The following is a 21927-nucleotide window of genomic DNA, read 5'->3' as shown; positions in this document are numbered from 1 at the left end:
TTTAAAAGGGCAGTTTCAGTGCTATGAAAAGGGCGAAAACCAGACTGGAAATGTTCATACAAGTTATTACAAGTTAAATGAGAATGAAGTTGAGAAGCAACTATTTTTTCAAGGATTTTTGAAAGAAAAGGTAAGTGGGAGATAGGGTGGAGATTATTGAAATTACTAGGATCAGCACCAGACTTTTTCAGAACTGGAGTAATAGCGGCAGTTTTAAGTGGGACAGGAACAATTCCAGTAGTAAGAGAGGAGCAAATGATAGCAGAAATAAGAGGAATCAGAGAGGGAAGACAGGCCTTGACCAGAACAGTGGGAAGAGGATCCAGCGAACAAGTAGAAGAGTTAGACCTATGTATAAGATCTGAAATATCTGAATTGGTAGGAAACTGGAAAGTGGAGAAAGGATAAGGAATAGGGTGTAAGATTCAGAAGAACTAGTAAGGGAGGATGGTGAGCCTAAGTGCAGATGAATTTTGTATATTTTATCATTGAAAAAGGACATCAGAGAGTTGCAAAAGGCAGATGAATATAGATGAGAAGGCAAAGAACATTGGGGACTAAAAACAGTATTGAAGAGTGAAAATTTATATATATATATATATATATATATATATATATACACACACACACACACACACTAGTGATTTACCCACAACTCATCACTCCTAATATATGAGTGTGTAATTAAAGTGAGGCAGGTGTGGACCTTTTAAATATTTTCTTTATTGAAATGAAGGTATAAATAAACACAATGAATTAATAAATAAACAAAAAAATTTAAAAAGATCCCAGTTTATACATTAATGAAAGAAACCTGTTTAATGTATTTATGAAAGTGATGAAAAGGAAGAAACACTGGAGAGAGAGTGATGAACACACACCAAGCGCTTAAGACCACGGGAAGTGAGGATGAGTTTCATTCTTCTGCCTCGTCCATGTGGTGGTGAGGAGCGGTTATTATGAAACAGGAACTGTATTCTGTGTCAAGTTCTTGGGGTTTTTTTCCCCATCTTTTGTGTCATGATGGGTTTTTCTAGCTCAAACACTAAATTCACAATTTGCTGATTAATGAACACACGCACACACACACACGCAGATTCTGCTGTTCTTTCTTCTCGTTTTCCCACTGCAGGAAGATAAACAGTTGAAGTTCTTCTTGTTTTTCTTCCAGTCAAACAACAAGGTTGGCTTTCTCGAGTTCCTTCTCATGTCCTTTCACATTTCAGGAGAATTTTCATGTTTTCTTCCATTCTGTTGAAGCTCCAGTCTGTGTTTTGTGGCGGTTTACGTGCAGCTGCTGGGTTTCGTCCTGCAGCAGAACCGTACACTTTCCCTCATGCCGTTACTCACTAAGACATAGAGCAGAGGATCCACCACGCTGTTCAGACTGGACATGGCCAGCGTCCCGGAGAAGTAAAGGTGCTGCGCCTGTTCGAATTTGCAGTATTCAGTAAAACTGAAGTAGTTGAAAGCGATGTTGCGTACGAGCAGCTGGGTGTGGTAGGGGGCATAGCAGACAGAGAAGATGGCGATGACTCCCACGGACAGCAGCTTGACCTTGCGCTTGCCCTGATTGTCCAGTCCCACACTTTCCTTCACCTTTCTGAAGATCTGAAAGTAGCACATGGCTAATACCAGCAGTGGCAGCAGAAAGCCAATGACCACACGCAGGAGGTTAAACAGAGCCACACGCTCCGTCATGGGAAACGTCTCGTAACAGCGACCATGTTTATCCAGAGGGTCCGTCACCTTGTCCGTTAAGATGACCAGGACGTGCAGGCTGGCGGCAAAGACGTAGATGAACCCCGAGACGAGCCAGGCGTACCTGTAGCGGCGGAACCTCTTGGTCTTCAGAGGAAAGGTGACGGCCAGGCAGCGGTCGATGGAGATGCAGCACAGCAGGTAGATGCTAATGTACATGTTGGAGTAATAAACGAACCCGGCCAGCTTGCACAGGTCGAGGCCGAACGTCCAGTGGTGGTCGTTGTAGTAGTAAACGATCCACAGCGGCATGGTGAGGATGTAGAGGACGTCTGAGATGGACAGACTGAGCAGGTAGACGCCCAGCACGTTCTTCTTGCGGATCTGCTGGATGATGGGCCACGCCGTGAGCATGTTGAACACCAAGCCCAGCACCAGGGCAGTGATGTAGATGCCCATCAACAGGTCATTAATTGGACTGTCCTTAATGTCCACACACATGAGATCCTGTGTCAAATTTTGAGATGTGTTCGTCTGTGGAAAATAAGAAACATGATACTTTTCAAAAAGAAGTCATTTAACATCCAGAACTTTAACATGACACACTGAGCGGAAATCCAAAACATTGCTGTTTCTTCTCTTCAATTTCTTTTAGTTTCTTTCATCGTTTTAATTTTATAAACTCTAATCAGTTTAATCAGTAAATATTCAAAGCGCTGTAACAGTAAAAAAGAGCAGCGTGAGCAGCGTTCCCTCTAGTTCCAGGGTTCCGGTCAGATCCTCAGCTCAGATTACTGCTGGTCAGGTTCCTCTCAGGTTCTCCGCTTTCAGCCTCTCTCTTAAAAAAACAAACACAAACACATCCGGATCCACAGAACTCAGGAGGAAATGACCCTACGAGTGGACACTCACTGCCATTGTACTTCTGCCTCATGCCCTGTGTGTGTCTGTGTGTGTGTGTGTGTGTAACCATTAGAACTGAGCTGGGATTGATTACCATCTTCATGGAGGAACATACACAGGATGTTGTTCTAATGGCTGTTTGTGAAGATCTGAAATATTTTCAATTTTTAATCAGTTGTGTTGGACGTGTGGAAGACTGAAAGAAAACACAGAGTATCTGTGTAGAACTTTCTGTTCAGTGATAATAATTATTATTAATAAAATAAACATGATTATGGAGATCTGCAGCACGAGGTGACACTTTATCAGGATTCAGACACGAGAGCTGACTTGAGGGTGGAGTTAACACATCTTAGGGCAGATGATGATGCTGACATTTAGAGATGAGGACATATTCTCTCTCTCTTTCTCTCAGACACACACACAGTGGACCCATGGTGTTTGGGTAATCTGTGTGTGAATTAGTCCCAGGTTCCAGTTTGATTCTTGATAAAGGAAACAGTGCGAGTGAAAATAAAGACTGAGACACTAAACCAGTAACCCCCTCCACCTTCCCCCAGTGTGTGTTGGTGCAGTACAGAGCTGAGGATGGGATGCGGCTGCAGGACCATTACGGAAAATCGATAACCTTCAGGGAATTCGGTGATGCCGGAGATAGAACACAGAATCTGCACAACTAGCACACAGCCGAGAGAGTCTGACTTTAAGTGCTTTCTGTGTGTGTGTGTGTGTGTGTGTGTGTGTGTGTAATACTATCTATATATAAGTTTAACTGTAATATTGAGGGCAGGTTGTTTTACAGAATAAGCTCCTCCCACCTCATTAACCGTGTATGAATTATGCTGAAGCGCTGTTGCAGTCACACAGCAGAGGTCATCAGTGATTATTGATATCAGATGTTCTCGAGTCTATTTATCTTATCTGCTGGATTTTTGACCATTAGCATGTCCTGCAGACATCCACACAGAGCAGGTTCCTGATGGTCAGGAGGATCAGCCAGGCTGTGCTTGTGTACAGATTTGTGATAGTCCAGGGTTTACACTTAGCAATAGTTTGAGTTGAAATACACAGGGAACCTACTAGCAACCACATGGGTTACCATAGCAACTGATTCAAATGATTCAGGAGAGCTTCTCACTTCAGTTACACAACAAGTTGGCCTCCACATGCTAAACAGAAGTGAATCAGACTGAAGCGTGACCTGCAGTGGACACACACTTTGGGGTTAGTGTGTGTTTCTCTGTGTGTGTGTGGGGTGGGGTTAGCATTAGCACTGAGAAACTCGTTTATATCTGTGTGTGTGTGTGTGTGTAGAGGATTTTGATGTTGTAGATTAAACTGATGATAGGTGTCAGCGAGTGCTCCTTCCCCAGCATCACTTCCTGTCTGTAACGTTTCTGACCGCGAAGTGAAACTGGGGGATTTTGGTTACAGTGACACTGCTGTAGGTGCTGAATGTAGCTATAAAACCTGATGATCTAAAATAAACACCAATTAAACTGAGCTGTGAACCGTCCAGACAGATTACAGATAAAACATTAAAGTCATTGTTTTATATAAAATTCTCTCTTTTGGAAAAATAAACTGTGTAGAGAATTGTGTAACAGAGTGTGTGTGTGTGTGTGTGTGTGTGTGAGAGTGTGTGTGTGTGTCCGATTCTGTGATAAAGCTCCTGTAAAAGCCGAGCTGTGATTAAAGAACCTCTTGCTCTGTTCATGTCATCCATCAGCAGGATCCTGAGCTCAGACTTACAAAAACACACACCTTCCTCACAACGAGTTTGGCCTTCACTTCTGACAAACCCTTATGTTTCTATAAATCCTCTTGTGTAGGGATAAAATAGTCTAATTATAGAATTTAATAATTTATTCTTATTTCTAGTTAATTAGTTATTTTTATTTTTTATTATTATTTTTCATTTTCCCCTCCCCTTTCTCTGTTTTCTTCTTTTGTAAAGCTGCTTTGAGACAACGTTCATTGTAAAAGGCGCTATACAAAATAAATTGAATTGAATTGAATTGTGTTTGAACTTCTGTAACCCTCATCTTCGTCGTTCCATCCTGAGGCCAGCAGGACGATAAGGACACACACTGCGAGGTCTTCACAACACACCATCTTATTCTACTAACCCAAACACACACGCCTGAAGGACAGACACCAACTATAACCCCTCTGAACCAGCTTTGTTATTCATCCTCCAGGTCATCCTCCTGGTCAGCCTTCTGACCAGTGAAAAGTGAAAAGTGGGTGTCTCATGAATATTCAGTAAGCTGTTATAAGCTGTGTTCATCATTACATGAATAATATATATTTATTTATCTGAGCCAGTGACATTGCTCCGTTTCTCTCTCTCTCTCTCTCTCTCTCTCTCTCTCTCTTTTCTTCTTCTTTTTTTCTCTGCTCTGCTCTTTATCTTGTTTTATCTGTAACTAGAACATTCTCTCTAGAATAAACTCTGAATGGTCATTTTTATGGAGGACTCTCTGAGCCTCCTGCTTCACATCAGTGAGTTTGAGGTAATGAGAAGATTTCTTCTGTCCTGCAGCATGTTCTGTTTCTCCTTCACTGTTACTCTATCTGTGTATGAGGTGGAGGTTCTCCTGCTGGTCGATTTAACATGCGGAGCAGAGATCAGAGAGGTTTAATCAAACATTTCTCACATTTCTGATGGAAGTAGCCACTATGACCACAGCAACTTTACACTCTAACACCACTGCACCTCCTGGCCAACTACTCTTTTACATTGTCTAATATTTATTTGTGAATAAATTCAGGCTGATAATCACACCAACAATAACCTCAAGAAGTGTGAATGTGAAACACCACAAAGAGCTAAAATAAACACATGAAATAGAAACAAACACACTTCAGTTCATCACAACACTGAAGGAATCTAATTTATATCTTAATATTCATCTCTCTCTCTCTCACACACACACACATTTACATGATCTGAGATATTAAATTCACTACACCTGTACATTCTTAGTACTGTATTAAATGTATTAAATTAAAACATCTGACCTGAGTAAGTGCATCAGGGTGAGCCGTCACATTCATTCTGTCCATCTCACACTCGTCTGGTCCAGTTGCAGCTCAGGATCAGTGTTTCAATCCAGTCCAGTTTAGAAGAAGAACCACAGCATTGCTGATAGTGCAGCTTTACACACACACACACACACACACACACACAGTTAAGGCTCCTGAGTAACAGTAGAAGAGGTGGATTTCTCTGCTCCTCCCTTCAGACTGAAATGTGATGAAGTCAAAGAATGAGACTAAAAGAAACACAGACAGAGACGTCACAGCACATGCATCCTCCAGATGGAAAACACACACACACACATCCCGTGCTTCTGCTGCTATGTGTAATACATCTGCACAGTCTGAACAAACTGCATGTTTTCGTTAGGGTGTGTGTGTGTGTGTGTATTTACCACTTTATATCTCTGAAAGTGAGGAAAACCCCCTGAACAAGCAGTAACACCTGAGACGGAATATTCCGTTAAAGCTCTTCTATTGAATCAGAGAGGAAATGACTTAAAGATTTCATTTCCAGAGTTCTTTAGCTGTGTCAGGAACATGACAGATTTCCTGTAACACTACATAAACACTAAACACACATTACTGGCTAAAATACACAAGTGATCATTGGGGACAGTGGGAGCTCAAGTGGTCAAGGCTCTGGGTTGTTGATTATAAGGTCCGGATTCAAGCCCCGGTGCTGCCAGCGCTGGGCCCCTATGTGGCTCAGGTGGCACATTAAACCCCTGTTGTCCAACCAGAGTTAGTCTTTCATTACATTAAAACACCTGATAAACCGAGTCAGATTTTGATGTGATGATCAGACAGACAGATTGAGACAGTTGTGTGTGGAGTGTGTGTTTATAGGCGATGAGCTCCTCCTAGTGATGACAGTGTGTTACTGCCTCACACTCAGCCTTCCTGACTGCAGAACATGAACACACACCCCGGAATGGGAAAGGCGATCTGTGTGTACTCTCCTTACACTGCCTCAGCACGAGCTTCACTTTAACGTTTTATATATCACTAAAGTACTTTTACTCTGAGTGTTTTTTTATATTCAGCTTAACTACATACACTGCTTTCTATAACAGATACAGACTACAAAATATTACTTTAATCTTAATTCAGAAGGTGTGAATTCTGAATAATATGGACTGTGTATGGGATTAATGCATTGTACTGTACTCTGTAATACTCCATAATGCTCTTTAGTACTCAGATATACTCTACAATACTCTGTAATACTTTGGTTTCCCCAGCAGGAGGTGTCATGGCTCATCTCACACGCCCCTGCCCAGAACCTGGTCCCATCAAACTCAGAGTACTGACCACATTTGTGTGTATAAGAAAGGACTGCAGTGTGAATATTCAGTCTCATGTCACTGAGGTTGAATAAACTGAAATACTACAGTAGACTTTAGTATCTGCTCCTTTCTGTGAGGAGGAAAAGGATGAGCTCAGCCAGAGCTCTACAAAATGACCTCCATCAAGCTTCTGCTGCGCATGCTTCAAACTGTCAGAAACACACTCCATGAGGGTGACATCAGCATCTGGTGGGACCTGTGCTCACGGCCCAGCACCATGCAGCTCCATTGGCATTTGCCAGAATTAGCAGGTCTGTCATTGGTAGCCAGTTTTCCTCATGGAAGAGAGCAGGTTCACACTGAGCACACGTGACAGATGTGAAAAGGTCTGGAGATGCCGTGGGGAACACTATGCCGCCTGCAACATCATCCAGCATGACCAGTTTGGTGGTGGGTCAGTGATGGTCTGGGGAGGAATATTGTACAGACCTCCACTTGCTAGCCAATGGTTCCCTCAGTGGTGTTAGGAACCAGAATGAAATCTTCAGAGCCAGTGTCAGACCTTACGCTGGTGCAGTGGGCCTTGGGTTCCTCCTGGTGCATGGCAATATCCCGGCTCCGTGTGGCTGTGTGAGTGTGTAGGCAGTTTCCGATTGACAAAGGCATGATGCCATTGACTGTCCCTCACATTCTCTGCACCAGATTCCAACTGAGAAGCTCTGGGACGTTATGTATCAGAGCATCCGAAGTCACCAATAATCACCACAGACTGTCCAGGAGCTCACTGATGCCCTGATCCAGGTATGGGAGGAGATCTCCCAGGGCACCATCCTCCATCTCATCAGAAGCGTGCCCAGATGTTGTTGGGAGTGTGTTTTTACTTTGATCTTCTGTGAGATTTGGAACCCGGTCTTCAGTGTGTTGGTGATTTTTATTTCCACTGACCTCTGTCACATCATTTTGTTCTCAATGAACTACACAATGTACATAAGCAAGGATTTTCAACTGTAATATTTCGTTCATTGAGATCCAGTGTGTAATTTAAGTGTTCATTTTGTTGAGCGGTAAATAAATGATCTTGTTTTTAAACCTCATTAATTAAAAAAAAAAAAGAAAAGTTAATTATGCACACTACCCTGACTCCGCCCCTCCTCTTACTGTTACTTCTTACTGTTTTTCATCTAATTCTCCATATTTATTCCTAAATCTCTGTATTTAGTATTTTTCTTATATATTTTCTTATATTGTTATATTCTGCTATATTTTGTAGTATTTTATATTTTGTTATTTGATATATTTTTTGTTATATTTTTGTACCCTAATTTGGGTATTTTAGTATTTTTGTTAAATTCCTTCCTATTTTATCTATTACCTGTGTTTGTGGATACTGCTGGAAACTGTGAATTTCCCTTTGGGATGAATAAAGTATCTATCTATCTATCTATCTATCTATCTATCTATCTATCTATCTATCTACACTATATTGCCAAAAGTATTCGCTCACCTGTCTTGACTTGCATATGAACTTAAGTGACATCCCATTCCTAATCCATAGGGTTCAGTATGACGTCGGTCCACCCTTTGCAGCTATAACAGCTTCAACTCTTCTGGGAAGGCTGTCCACAAGGTTTAGGAGTGTGTTTATGGGAATTTTTGACCATTCTTCCAGAAGCGCATTTGTGAGGTCACACACTGATGTTGGACGAGAAGGCCTGGCTCTCAGTCTCCACTCTAATTCATCCCAAAGGTGTTCTATCGGGTTGAGGTCAGGACTCTGTGCAGGCCAGTCAAGTTCCTCCACACCAGACTCTGTCATCCATGTCTTTATGGACCTTGCTTTGGTCACTGGTGCACAGTCATGTTGGAAGAGGAAGGGGCCAGCTCCAAACTGTTCCCACAAAGTTGGGAGCATGGAATTGTCCAAAATGTCTTGGTATGCTGAAGCATTCAGAGTTCCTTTCACTGGAACTAAGGGGCCAAGCCCAGCTCCTGAAAAACAACCCCACACCATAATCCCCCCTCCACCAAACTTTACACTCGGCACAATGCAGTCAGACAAGTACCGTTCTCCTGGCAACCGCCAAACCCAGACTCGTCCATCAGATTGCCAGATGGAGAAGCGCGATTCGTCCCTCCAGAGAACGCGTCTCCACTGCTCTAGAGTCCAGTGGCGGCGTGCTTTACACCACTGCATCCGACGCTTTGCATTGCACTTGGTGATGTATGGCTTGGATGCAGCTGCTCGGCCATGGAAACCCATTCCATGAAGCTCTCTGCGCACTGTTCTTGAGCTCATCTGAAGGCCACATGAAGTTTGGAGGTCTGTAGTGATGGACTCTGCAGAAAGTTGGCGACCTCTTCGCACTATGCGCCTCAGCATCCGCTGACCCCGCTCCGTCAGTTTACGTGGCCTACCACTTCGTGGCTGAGTTGCTGTCGTTCCCAAACACTTCCACGTTCTTATAATACAGCTGACAGTTGACTGTGGAATATTTAGGAGCGAGGAAATTTCACGACTGGATTTGTTGCACAGGTGGCATCCTATCACAGTTCCACGCTGGAATTCACTGAGCTCCTGAGAGCGACCCATTCTTTCACAAATGTTTGTAAAAACAGTCTGCATGCCTAGGTGCTTGATTTTATACACCTGTGGCCATGGAAGTGATTGGAACACCTGATTCTGATTATTTGGATGGGTGAGCGAATACTTTTGGCAATATAGTGTATCTATCTATCTATCTATCTATCTATCTATCTATCTCTTATGTTTCAGCTGAACGATGGCCTGCAGTGGCTCCTCCCTCCTTATTGTAATATCCATAGCGTGTTTAGCCCCGCCCCCCACAGAGCCCTCGTTCCTACTCCATTTTTCTCTCGGCCGGAGCGAGGCACTCTGAGCGGGAGTTCTGTCAGGCTGCGCGGCGCTTTATACACAGCTTCGAGAGAATTTCTAAATATATCCCGTTTCGTTTATTTTTGTTTTACTATTTCGTACAGAAATAACGAGAAGTCTTTTTTTTGTTGTTGTTGTTGAGATGGTAGATTATCACGCAGCGAATAATCCAGGCCAGTACTCCGGGCAGCAGAGCTACATGGAGCAGGAGAACGATTGGGACCGAGACCTGCTGCTCGACCCGGCCTGGGAGAAGCAGCAGAGGAAGGTGAGCGGAAACCCGGGAGCTGGGATTTAGGAAACTTCGGGGATTTGGTTTGGGCCTGTGCGTCTCAGGATTAGAAGAATGTTAAATTAGAGAAGGGTGAGAGTCTGTGTGCTGGTGTGGGTTTTTTGGGGGACAGATTTAAATGTTCGGCGTGTTTAATAAGGTGATTTTAGCTTTAAGGTTGAGCCCGAGTCTTTTTTCCCTTAGTGTGTGTAAGCTAACAGGCTAGCAGGAAAAGTTGTGTAGAACAGGCCGTGTGTGTGTGTGTGTGTGTGTGTGTGTGTGTGTGTGTGTTCTTTACCTGGTTTAGAGCGGGTTTAATGTTTTATTCCGAGTTAAACCACTTTAATGTTTTATTGTGTAAAAGATTTGTGGTAAAGCCCGTATTTAAAGCACACCCTGTCTGTTCCGCTCTTCCATTTTCTTGTCCTGAGCGCTCCATTATTCACTCTCGACATAAATAATTTGGGTTTTTAGCCACACTCTGGCCCAGTTGGGTTGTTTTGCGGACATCTGGGCTGATTTAAAGTAATCCTGGCTCTCTGACCAGGGGCAGTTTAAGGTGTGACATGTACAGCATTAGCGAAATATTCCGACAGTAAACATAGAGATTTACACACCTGTGGACCTGAATAAGTGTAAGGTTTGTCTTCCAATAACTAATAACAGAATGAATAACAAGTTACCAGGAGTATATTTTTATTAGGTTTTCGTGTGATTATATAGTTATTGGCGTTAGCGGTTTCGTTCTTTAATATCGCGATTCGTATCGGTATCGACTCGGTTGTTCATACTCAAATTTCTAAGAGTCATAGAAAGACGAAACTATACAGTGAAGTATCCCAGACGCTTTCATTAGACCACAGGACGCCACACCTGAGGACCAGAATTTCTCTCAGAAAAATAAGAAGGGAAACGCGTTAGCTGACTGCTAGCCAGAATGCTAATTTTTTCCCCCTAATTTTATAGGCTGAGGTGAAAGAGGAGGAGAGCGGAATGGCTTAAATTCCTTTAACCGGTGTGACGACATACCGAACATTCACTTAGAAAATGTCTGGTTTTACTTTCTCTGAACCCACCCGAGTGCAGGAACATGAGGCCTGGTGATCTCGGGTTCCTCACATTCCTGTCACGAGGAGCTGAAAGATCTGAGGAGGTCAGAATAAAAATTAACGATCAACTGCAGAACTTGACTCCGGCGTCGCGTGATCGGATTGGTCCAGACGCTCAGAAGGGTGTGATGTGATTGGTCCAGAGTCTGACCCACACACAGAGGCGGGACAAAGCTTTAATCCATTACTACACCTGTAACACATTCATAATAATGGTGGAAAATTCGTGTGTGTGTGAGTGTCTATATACACACTACATACTGTTACACAGTGGAGTGTGTGTGTGTAGTGGTACACGGGAGTGTGTGTGTGTAGTGGTACACGGGAGTGTGTGTGTGTAGTGGTACACAGGGGAGTGTGTGTAGTGGTACACAGGGGAGTGTGTGTGTGTGTGTAGTGGTACACAGGGGAGTGTGTGTGTGTGTAGTGGTACACAGGGGAGTGTGTGTGTGTGTGTAGTGGTACACAGGGGAGTGTGTGTGTGTGTAGTGGTACACGGGAGTGTGTGTGTGTGTAGTGGTACACAGGGGAGTGTGTGTGTGTAGTGGTACACAGGGGAGTGTGTGTGTGTGTAGTGGTACACAGGGGAGTGTGTGTGTGTGTAGTGGTACACAGGGGAGTGTGTGTGTGTGTAGTGGTACACAGGGGAGTGTGTGTGTGTAGTGGTACACAGGGGAGTGTGTGTGTGTGTGTAGTGGTACACAGGGGAGTGTGTGTGTGTAGTGGTACACAGGGGAGTGTGTGTGTGTAGTGGTACACAGGGGAGTGTGTGTGTGTAGTGGTACACAGGGGAGTGTGTGTGTGTAGTGGTACACAGGGGAGTGTGTGTGTGTGTGTAGTGGTACACAGGGGAGTGTGTGTGTGTGTGTAGTGGTACACAGGGGAGTGTGTGTGTGTGTGTAGTGGTACACAGGGGAGTGTGTGTGTGTGTGTAGTGGTACACAGGGGAGTGTGTGTGTGTGTGTAGTGGTACACAGGGGAGTGTGTGTGTGTGTGTAGTGGTACACAGGGGAGTGTGTGTGTGTGTGTGTAGTGGTACACAGGGGAGTGTGTGTGTGTGTGTAGTGGTACACAGGGGAGTGTGTGTGTGTGTGTAGTGGTACACAGGGGAGTGTGTGTGTGTGTGTGTAGTGGTACACAGGGGAGTGTGTGTGTGTAGTGGTACACAGGGGAGTGTGTGTGTGTGTGTAGTGGTACACAGGGGAGTGTGTGTGTGTAGTGGTACACAGGGGAGTGTGTGTGTGTGTGTGTGTGTGTGTGTGAGAGAGAGGCTTAATTGAGAGGCTGTGTCCCAAACCTGTACACACTCAGTTATAATAACTTGTACACTGTATAGTGTAGTGATGTTTAGATTGGGACACAGTTTCTCAGCCCAGTGTCGTCACTGTAGAACTAAAGTGTAATAACCGTCTGTGTGTCTGTGCACACTCACTTTTGCAGGAGAGAGGGACAGCTCAGGTGCGTTGTCACGCAGAGTCATTTTTGCTGAAAATATTTCTGAGAACTTCACACCCCTAAAAACAAGTTGTGTAAGGTTTAGTGGGTGACATGGTTCTGGTTTTTCCTCTGCAATTAGATGTGTGTGTGTGTTCATGCCTGGAACCATGGTGATGAGTGTGTAATAGAATTTATGGTGATACAGTATGATGGGTTTGAGTTCTGTGTTAGACTAACCTAGAGAGAGAGATGGGGAGAGAGAGAGAGATGGGGAGGGAGGGAGAGAGAGAGAGATGGGGAGGGAGGGAGAGAGAGAGATGGGGAGGGAGGAAGAGAGAGAGAGATGGGGAGGGAGAGAGAGAGAGAGGGGGAGGGAGAGAGAGAGAGATGGGGAGGGAGGGAGAGAGAGAGATGGGGAGGGAGGGAGAGAGAGAGATGGGGAGGGAGAGAGAGAGAGATGGGGAGGGAGAGAGAGATGGGGAGGGAGAGAGTGAGAGATGGGGGGAGAGAGAGAGAGATGGGGAGGGAGGGAGAGTGAGAGAGATGGGGAGGGAGAGAGAGAGAGATGGGGAGGGAGAGAGAGATGGGGAGGGAGAGAGTGAGAGATGGAGACAGACAGACAAATGGACAGACCGAGTACATATAAGCAGCCTGACCCAGTAAAGTGATGGACAGATGGATGTGAATGTTACATGTTGCTCTTGTAGTGAGTGTTGAAGTGCTGATGATGTCACAGTCTGGTTACTCACAGTTCTTTGCATGTTGTGATAAACAAACCATGTGGAAGTTGAACCTCTAACCAACATTTAACATGCAAAGTGGTCAGATCAAAGCATTCCCACTGTCCACACTCATCACACTTTCACTCACGTCTCTACTGAGGGAGCCTAAATCTGTATAGGACACAGTCATGTCGAGGGGGAATCAGTACATGGTGTAGCTGTGATCTCAGCCGCCTGTGAAAGTGTGTGTGTGTGTGTGTGTGTGTGTGTGAGTGAGCAGTAACAGCTCTTACATGTTCAGCTCACAGATTGTGTCTTTATGGTTCTGTACTATACATTACAGATCATCATCAGGATATTACTGTGTTTTTGCTGAGCAGTATCTTTACTGTTACACAGTGTCTGTTACACACACACACACACACACACACACACACACACACACATGGGGGGAGAGAGGCTCAGGATGGTCAGATGATATAAGTGTGAATGAATAGAGGAAGTGTGTGTATGAAATCACTGGGTGTGTTTATTGTACCAGGACAGACAGGCAAATCAAGAGACAATGGAAGGGACACACACACAGGTTATTATGGGATTGATGGGTAGACTAACAGGTAAGTACAGGTATGCTAGATGCTAGACAGACTGGCAGATTAATAGAATGTTGAGATAAACAGAGACAGAGAGACAGGTGGACAGACAGACAGACAGATGATGGTGTGTTTGAGCTAGCTGCAATTGTTGGCATGACGACAGACACAGTGCTGATTACTGTGGGGTTTTTTTAGTATTGGAGTTTAATGGGGGTACATCACTACAGTTGGAGTGTGTGTGTGTGTGTTGAGCACAGTGTCTGTGGAATGCAGTGAGTCTGCCAGGCATGTAAAATTCTGACCTTTAACCGCTGCAAAATGGATGAAGTTTTGTGTAAACGAAGTGTATATGTTCCTGTTCCATCCTACGCATCACACACACACTTTCTTTAATATGATCTGATATAAAGCAGAAGGCTGATGTGATGCTCTTGTGCGGAAAGAGAGCACTACTGCAGGTGTATGGTACACATCTGTTCCATCATGGATTTATCTACAGGATGTGTGAGACTGAGGGGATTGGACACAACGCATAACACTCTTTGTCCCAGAAGCTGTAGATGTTGGAGGAGTGTGTTCTGAAGATCATAGGTCTTTGGATAAGTCTGTGCCTTCCAGACACGTTCACGTGTTAAATCTATGACCCCGACTGTTCTGTGTTCTGGGGTAAATATATAGCACTGTTCCACAGTGGGCAGCAGCAGACTTGGAGGTGTCTATGGGGTTTGTCCACTTTGTGTGTGGAATGTTCTGAGATTGAAGGTGACGTCATTCTGACCTGCAGGTTTCCATGTGTGAAGCGAGTCCAGCGCAGTATTTTATCTTGTAACTCATCTGGGGCTCCGTACATGATAAGCCTTAATAATGGCTGTGTTCTAAATGGAGGGCAGTACCCTACACCCTGGTCTTCATGCCTCTGAAGTGCTGTGACCACAGAGGCCACGCTCAACCGTCCTCATGCAGTTTGAACTGGCCGATGACCCCATGTGCAAAAGTTTGACTCTGGCGGACCAACAGATCTGTCATTATGGCCGTTTAAGTAAAAGTGACCAGGTCGTCTTTGAAGATTTGGGCGTGGCAGCACAGTGTTGAGTCGAAAGCTCTGTGTGTTTATCATTATTGGTCACTCAAATATTTCACAAAAAATCTAACATGGAAGAAAGGTTTTCTTAGAGCATATGAAATCAGAGATGTACATTTTGTTTGTCTTTAACCAAGATTGTGTAAGAAGTGGTGATGAGTTATAAAATGCGAGTTGGTTTTTGACCACTGTATGGTCCACCGGACACCCAAGTACAGAGCCTTACTGTATGTACAGAAGGAGAAAAAATAATAAAATTTCTTATTGGACCTTGGGTAAATTGTGATATAGATATTCCTTTAATAAATGTGTGGTTTAAGTCCCGCCCACTTTCTCATCACCCGAGGATCGGCTCCAAACAGCCGTGACTCAGGTGTGTAAAATATCTGTTGTGTGTATTTGTGGAAGCGGAAGTAAGTGTGTGTTATTGGTCTGCTAATGCTGCCTGAATGAGGAAGTCTGTGGTCAGTATGGTGTGCGTATGAGTGAGTGCATTAGAATGCACTGAGTGTGTGTGATTCAGAGTGCATTCAGCTGTGTGTGTGTGTGTGTGTGTGTGTGTGTGTGTGTGTGTGTGTGTGTGTGTGTTTAGCTATGTGAGAAAACTGCAGTAGTGTGTGTGTTTGTTTCCTCTGTTGAAATGTCGGTGTTGTAATTTCAGAATTTTTGTGAAATCCTGTTTCTTTTTCTTTTTCTTTTTTTTTGCTTAGTTTTTTTGGGCTTGCGAGTGGGCGGAGTCAGTCAGGTATCCCACAGGAGAGGTGTTGATGAAAGACACTGATAATCAAACACAGTGAATCTGTTGATGCTGAGTTTAATACACCGAGGGTTTGGTCAGTTTCCTCAGCAAGCCGTGTCCAGGGTTATTGAAGTGACCATTTCAGTACAGCTTTGTCTACAGAAGATGGAAAGGTCAGCATGTGAAGGGGGAAATGTTTATTCTTCTGATGTATTATAAACAGTATTACTTTAAATATAACTACATTCACCTGAGTTCCTCTAAACTCATTGCTAGAAAGTCAATATCAGAAAGTGTGTCAGTTTCCCATGATCCTCCGCTGTACAACACAATGTGTGTGTCATGGTTTCCCATGATCCCCTGCTATGCAGATTTGTGTTAATTCCCAACTATAAACCAGACATAGTGCTCTTCCACCCATGTTCACATACCACTTCATCATGGTCAGAGTTATTATAACCTTTCGCAGATAAAAAACACGTGTGTGTGTGCAGGTGTGTGTGCGTGCTACTGTAGCATGTTTATCAATACACGCATGTCATATTGTTCTGATTGTACAGCATTACATGATGCATACATTACTTCCTTTGTGTTGGTGCTGTTTTCTTTACCCATTATACCTTGTTAAGTAAACACACACACACTGAACACACTTTGTTTATTTAATCTCCATGACTTATTCTCTGCGTCACATGGACATAGATATGGACATTTACTGCACTCTAATACAGCTGAGAGGCATTGAGGTCAGGCTGTAGTCACTAGAGTGGGGTGTGTGTGTGTGTGTGTGTTAGAATTGATATTAATTTGATACACACACACATTTCTATTACATTAAAGAAAGTTCTGTACTCACCACCTCACCTTAATTACACACACACACACAACCCCAAGTTCTCTTCCAGTCAGGTGGTGGTGTGTGTGGCGTTCCTTATCTCCTCTACAGGAAATGAGGGAGCAGGGGAGAGAGACGGCGCCTGTGTTCTCTCACTCACTGGCTCTTTCAGTCTAGGGGGATGGGGGGCACATTCCACTGCTTTTAAAAAACACACACACACACACACACACACACACAGTGGTTTTAGCTTTGTGTGTGTGTTAGTTCAGGGTTGGTGTGGGGTGAAAGGTGTGCCCTCTTTGATCACATGCTTTTTGGTGTGTGTGTGTGTGTGTGTGTGTGTGTGTGTGTGTGTGTGTGTGTGTGTGTGTTGCATCATGATTGCTGAGCTTGTTGCCTTATAAGGAAAAAGTGTGTGAGTAGCACAGAAAGGAAGTGGCAGTTAGTGACAATGTGGAGGAGTAAACCGGCCCAACTCGCTCTGTCCCTCACACACACACATTCACAGAAACTATCAGTGTTGTGGTTTCTCAGTGGACCAGACAGTTTCTCTAAGTTTGCTGCAGTGTGTGTGTGTGTGTGTGTGTGTGTGTTTAGGGGGAGGGGGGTTAGGGCAGGGTGTGTGTGTGCTTAGGTAAATAGTCTTTACTTGTTACATATACACTACACATATACAGTGAAAGCACAGCACAGTGAAATTCTTTCTTCACATGGAGGGTTGGGGTCAGACCGAGGGTCAGCCATGATACAGCACCCCTGGGGTGCGGGTGGGGGTTTGCTTTAAGGGCCTTGCTCAAGGGCCCAACGATGACAGCTTGAACCCTGATCTTCCAGTCAACAACCCAGTGCCTTCACCACTTGAGCTAGCACTGCCCTGTAGAGCCACACCCTGTAAAAACCTGCAGCTCTGCAACACTGCAGGTAATAGTTCTGGGGCGGAGCTAGCTGCACCTCCACACACTGATTGGTCATGACTCAATGTGTAGAACATGCAGCGTTCTATTAAGTATAAAGGTGAAACACACAGAGTTTGTGAAATCTGGTTGTGTGTGAGTGAGTGAAGGTGTGGCTCTGATCTAATCTCTGATCTGATGTGTAATGTAGATGACGTCTCTCCACCAGTCGATGAGAAACCAACCAGAACTTACTTCCTGTTTGGCCTGGTGGTGTTGTGTTTGTGCTGGAATGTGGTGTGAAATGACCGTGTGTTACTCTCCCTGTACAGTAACCCCACTGTCCTACCCGAGGTCAGCTTGGTTCTGCTTTCTGGTCTCGGTTCTTCTCTTGGTGTGCTTCTCAGGGTCTTCTTAAGGACCTTCTCCTCGGAGTTGACTGTTTCTGTGCAGGTTACTGTAATCTACACCTGTGTGTGGACGGTGTTACCGTAATGACCAGAAGAGAGGGGGGAGTGTGTGTATGGAATAAAGTCTCAGCAAAATATCCAGTGTAAGAAGGAGAGTGAGTCTCAACACTCCACATTATTCTACTTGTTTCATCTTTTGAAAATCACACACACACACACACACAAGGCTGAGAGGTGTGATGAGTTCTCAGAATAGTTGCTGCATGTTTCCGTCAGCGTGTGTCTGCTAGCTCTGTGGTTCTCTGACTCTGTGTGAACTCTGCCTTGTTAAACCGCTAACACATCTGTACGTGACCTCCAGCACACAGAGTACACGGCATCGCTAACACAGCTGTATGTGAACTCTCCGTCCTTCTGCTCCTCCTCCAGCACCCTAAACTCTCCGTGTTCTACAGCTCGAAGTATGTGGTTTCACTCTGCTCCTCTGACAGGAAGTGTTCTGCTCTACACTTTCATTTCCCTCTCAGTCCCACAGATATTTTCTCCCAGGGTTCTAATGCTCACATGACACTAGCGCAGGGTTCTAGTGGTCACCAGGCTCTTCACCATGCAGAACACTGCACTCTGGACCTCTAACACAGGAATGTTAGTATTGTGGAACCACATTGTGTTCACTTCCTGTGGAACTTCCTGCTTTAACACACCTTCACCTCTAAAACAGGAAATGCATGTCACCTTCAGTTTTAAGTAAGAATCAGTTTTTGAGCAAGAATCAGTTCAGTAGCCACAATTTGGGTTAATAGGGTTCAAGAGAACACAGCTGGTTAGTGTAATGTAGTCTTAGAATGCACACTTGGGTGGGTGTGTGTGTGTGTGTGTGTGTGTGTGTGTGTGTGTGTGTGTGTGTGAGAGAGAGAAACTCCAGGTGATAGTGTGATGTTCAGAGTGTTGATGCTGTACTCTTATTAATGTAAACTCTGTAGAGATGATGTCTTTCACCCCACACACACACACACGCGCACACACACTGAATTCTCGCTCATGTATGTGTGTTGTGTGGTTGTGTTATTTGTATCAGTTCTATATTTCTTAATATCATGCGTGTCTCTCATGTCGGTGTCTTGTTTGCGATAAAAATAATTCTGTAGGTTAATGTTGGAGTACACACACACACACACACATACACACACACACATACACACACATATATACACACACACACACACAGCCTCACCACACTACATAGAAACTAGTGGAGTTAGAATCATTATTGAGATTACCTTTCCTCTAAGGATTCTGTTCTCATTACATTCCTGACCAACCACACACACACACACACACACACACACACACACACACTTTCTCTGTAATAGTGTTGATGATCTGTAGATCATCTGGATAGCCTGCTGTGGGTCATTGTGTAATGTGTTGAGTGATAACACTGGTGCTGATTCTTTGTATTACTGTGTGTGCTTGTGTGTATGTATACACTGTTTACTGTGGTTGGTGTGTGTGTGTGTGTGTGTGTGTGTGTGTGCTTGGTCAGTAAGGGTGAAACTGGAGCCTTTCAGAGTTGCACAATTACAGGAAGCTGCATAAACACATCAACAAATAGCATACTGCATTCCACCATTCCACAGAGAGACAGGAAGTCTAAACACACACACACACACCCCTCTTCCCTCTCCTCACTGGAGGACTGAGAGGACACACCTACACTGCAACCACACAAAATCCAATGTCTAGTCTAACACAAATCACAGTTCAGTCTTTGGATTAAAGCATGCCAACTCATACAGACAGGTGGATACACAGACAGACAGGTTTACAGACAGACTGGTGTAGAGACAGACAGGTGGACAGACAGACAGGTGTAGAGACAGACAGACAGAGTATGTATTAAGCAGTGACCCTGCAGCTGCACACGCCCCACCCCAGTGAATAATATTCATAACCTCATTAATATTCATCATTAATGAGGAGACACACCCACAGTGTGTGTGAAAGATATAACAGAATGTTTTATACACTGGTCAGAAAGCACTAACTGCTACTCACAGGCACATGTTTTATACTGAGTTTGTCTGAGTGACCAACTGACCTATAAATCTGTGTGTGGTGAAGTGTGTGTGTGTGTGTGTGTGTGTGTGGATTTACTCCAAACCCTCATACCACCTCCCCACTGCCCTGTTAGCTGAACTTTAGTCAAACGCTCAAAGCTGTGTGAAGTGTGTTCGACAGTTACGAGGTGTGTTACCTGGCAAGTACTGTCACACCCAGTCATGTCGACACACTTGCTTTCGGAAGGTGTGTGTGAGCAAGAGAGAGCGCATGCCTGTGCAGGGTGTGGCCACTCTATATATAAAATCTGTAGCCAATATGTGACACTAGCCACTGCATTTGATCAGTGTTTAAGCCAGTGTAGAGGTCATTTTTAAAGTGGTCTGAGTTTGTGAGTGAGCGAGAGAATGAGGTTTTCTCTGTGGAAATGTTGGTGTGATTTCTGCAGTGTGGTTTCATCAGAAAGGCAACATCCGCTCCAAACCCTTATTAGTCATGGTAATAAATGTGTTATAAACATTACTGATGGAGTAATGAATAACACAGTGATGAGTTTGTGGAATTACTGTGTGTGTGTGACCTAAATATTTCTACATGACATCATTGCACGCTCTCTCTCTCTCTGTCTCTGTCTGTCTCTCTCTCTGTCTGTCTGTCTGTCTCTCTGTCTGTCTGTCTGTGTTCAGATGCGTCCGATTCAGTTAATAGCATAAGTGCATACATGCAGCAAGTTTGCTCAGCACAGCCAACTGAATGGTGTGTGTGTGTGTGTGTCTGTCAAGACTGAAGGGATTCATTCACAAAGCTCAATGAACTCTTTGTGCATGTTTGGTAAAGTGTGTGTGTGTGTGTGTGTGTAAGGCCATGTAATATTTTCCTTCTACACTGTAACATCTGGTCCTTTTTTCGTCCACTTTCCTCTGAACCATAATGTACACACAGAGTGTTAATAGAGAATTCCCATAATGCATTGGTACACACACAGAATAAGTTTGTTCATGATTTGTGTGTGTGTGTGGGGGGGGGGGGGTTGTTGGTGATGATTGTGATGGTGTTTGTTAAACACTCTTTCTGTTCCCTAACTTGGTGCATTACATAGTGAAGAATGATGCATTCAGGACAGAATCAGATGCGTCTCTCTGTACATGTCAGCAGTATAGCTGCACCTTGTGTCTGATGTCACTTCCTGTGTTGCAGACATTCACGGCATGGTGTAACTCTCACCTGCGTAAAGCTGGTACTCAGATCGAGAACATCGAGGAGGACTTCAGAGACGGCCTGAAGCTCATGCTGCTGCTTGAGGTCATCTCAGGTGAGGCTGAAGCCCCTCCCACTCCATGTTTTAAATCATCATGCAGTGCTCTGTTGTATACTCCTCCCAGTGCCTCAGCTGACCAATCAGAGCAGAGCACTCACTGAGCAGTGTTCATCAATATGGCATTATATGTCACTAGTGTGTTGTGTGCGTATGAACGTGTGATTTTTGTAGTGTGTGTCCTTCCTGAAGCAGAATGTGCTGAATGTGTATGATTTGTGAGCGTTAATTCTGTGTGTGTGTGTGTGTGTGTGTGTGTGTGTGTAGGTGAGAGGTTACCCAAACCTGAGCGAGGGAAGATGAGAGTGCACAAGATCAACAACGTAAACAAAGCACTCGACTTCATCGCCAGCAAAGGAGTCAAACTGGTGTCTATTGGAGCTGAGGGTAAACACACACACACACACAAACTACCTCACTCACTCCCTGTATGCTCAGTTATTTACGTACACACACATTTCATGTCATTCCTACAAAATGTGTTGTTTTGTTGTGTGTTGTGTTTTGTTGTGTGTTGCATTTTAAGGAATGATGGCTCAGGATGGAGGCTATAAACCCTGCCCCCTCACTGCTTTCTGCTCGCTTCTGATTGGTTGAAATAAAATAGTTGACTTCTCTACAATGTGC

At 44.3% G+C, this 21927-nt stretch overlaps 2 protein-coding genes across 3 annotated transcripts in view; one reads left to right on the top strand and one right to left on the bottom strand.

Annotated features, from left to right (window-relative positions):
• Nucleotides 1-719: 719 nt before the first annotated feature.
• On the bottom strand, nucleotides 720-5952 carry LOC131370622 (G-protein coupled receptor 4-like). Its single transcript, XM_058418003.1, has 2 exons — nucleotides 5629-5952; nucleotides 720-2235 (listed from the first exon to the last, which is right to left on the bottom strand). The coding sequence occupies exons 1-2, from the start codon at nucleotides 5671-5673 to the stop codon at nucleotides 1285-1287; spliced, it is 996 nt and encodes a 331-aa protein (XP_058273986.1). The 5' UTR covers nucleotides 5674-5952; the 3' UTR covers nucleotides 720-1284.
• Nucleotides 5953-9794: 3842 nt separating this feature from the next.
• LOC131371114 (alpha-actinin-4) overlaps nucleotides 9795-21927 on the top strand; it is a 27030-nt gene continuing 14897 nt past the window's right edge. The window contains exons 1-3 of one of the 2 annotated variants that reach the window (XM_058418884.1): nucleotides 9795-10096; nucleotides 21183-21297; nucleotides 21568-21687. In XM_058418884.1, the coding sequence (XP_058274867.1) occupies nucleotides 9971-10096; nucleotides 21183-21297; nucleotides 21568-21687 (361 nt within the window). In that variant the 5' untranslated portion in view covers nucleotides 9795-9970. The remainder of the gene's footprint in view (nucleotides 10097-21182; nucleotides 21298-21567; nucleotides 21688-21927) is intronic. The other variant, XM_058418883.1, reaches the window with a different exon arrangement.

This window comes from Hemibagrus wyckioides, linkage group LG20 (genome assembly GCF_019097595.1).
Source record: "Hemibagrus wyckioides isolate EC202008001 linkage group LG20, SWU_Hwy_1.0, whole genome shotgun sequence".
NCBI classification, from domain to species: domain Eukaryota; kingdom Metazoa; phylum Chordata; class Actinopteri; order Siluriformes; family Bagridae; genus Hemibagrus; species Hemibagrus wyckioides.
This window is presented reverse-complemented; position numbering and strand designations above follow the sequence as displayed.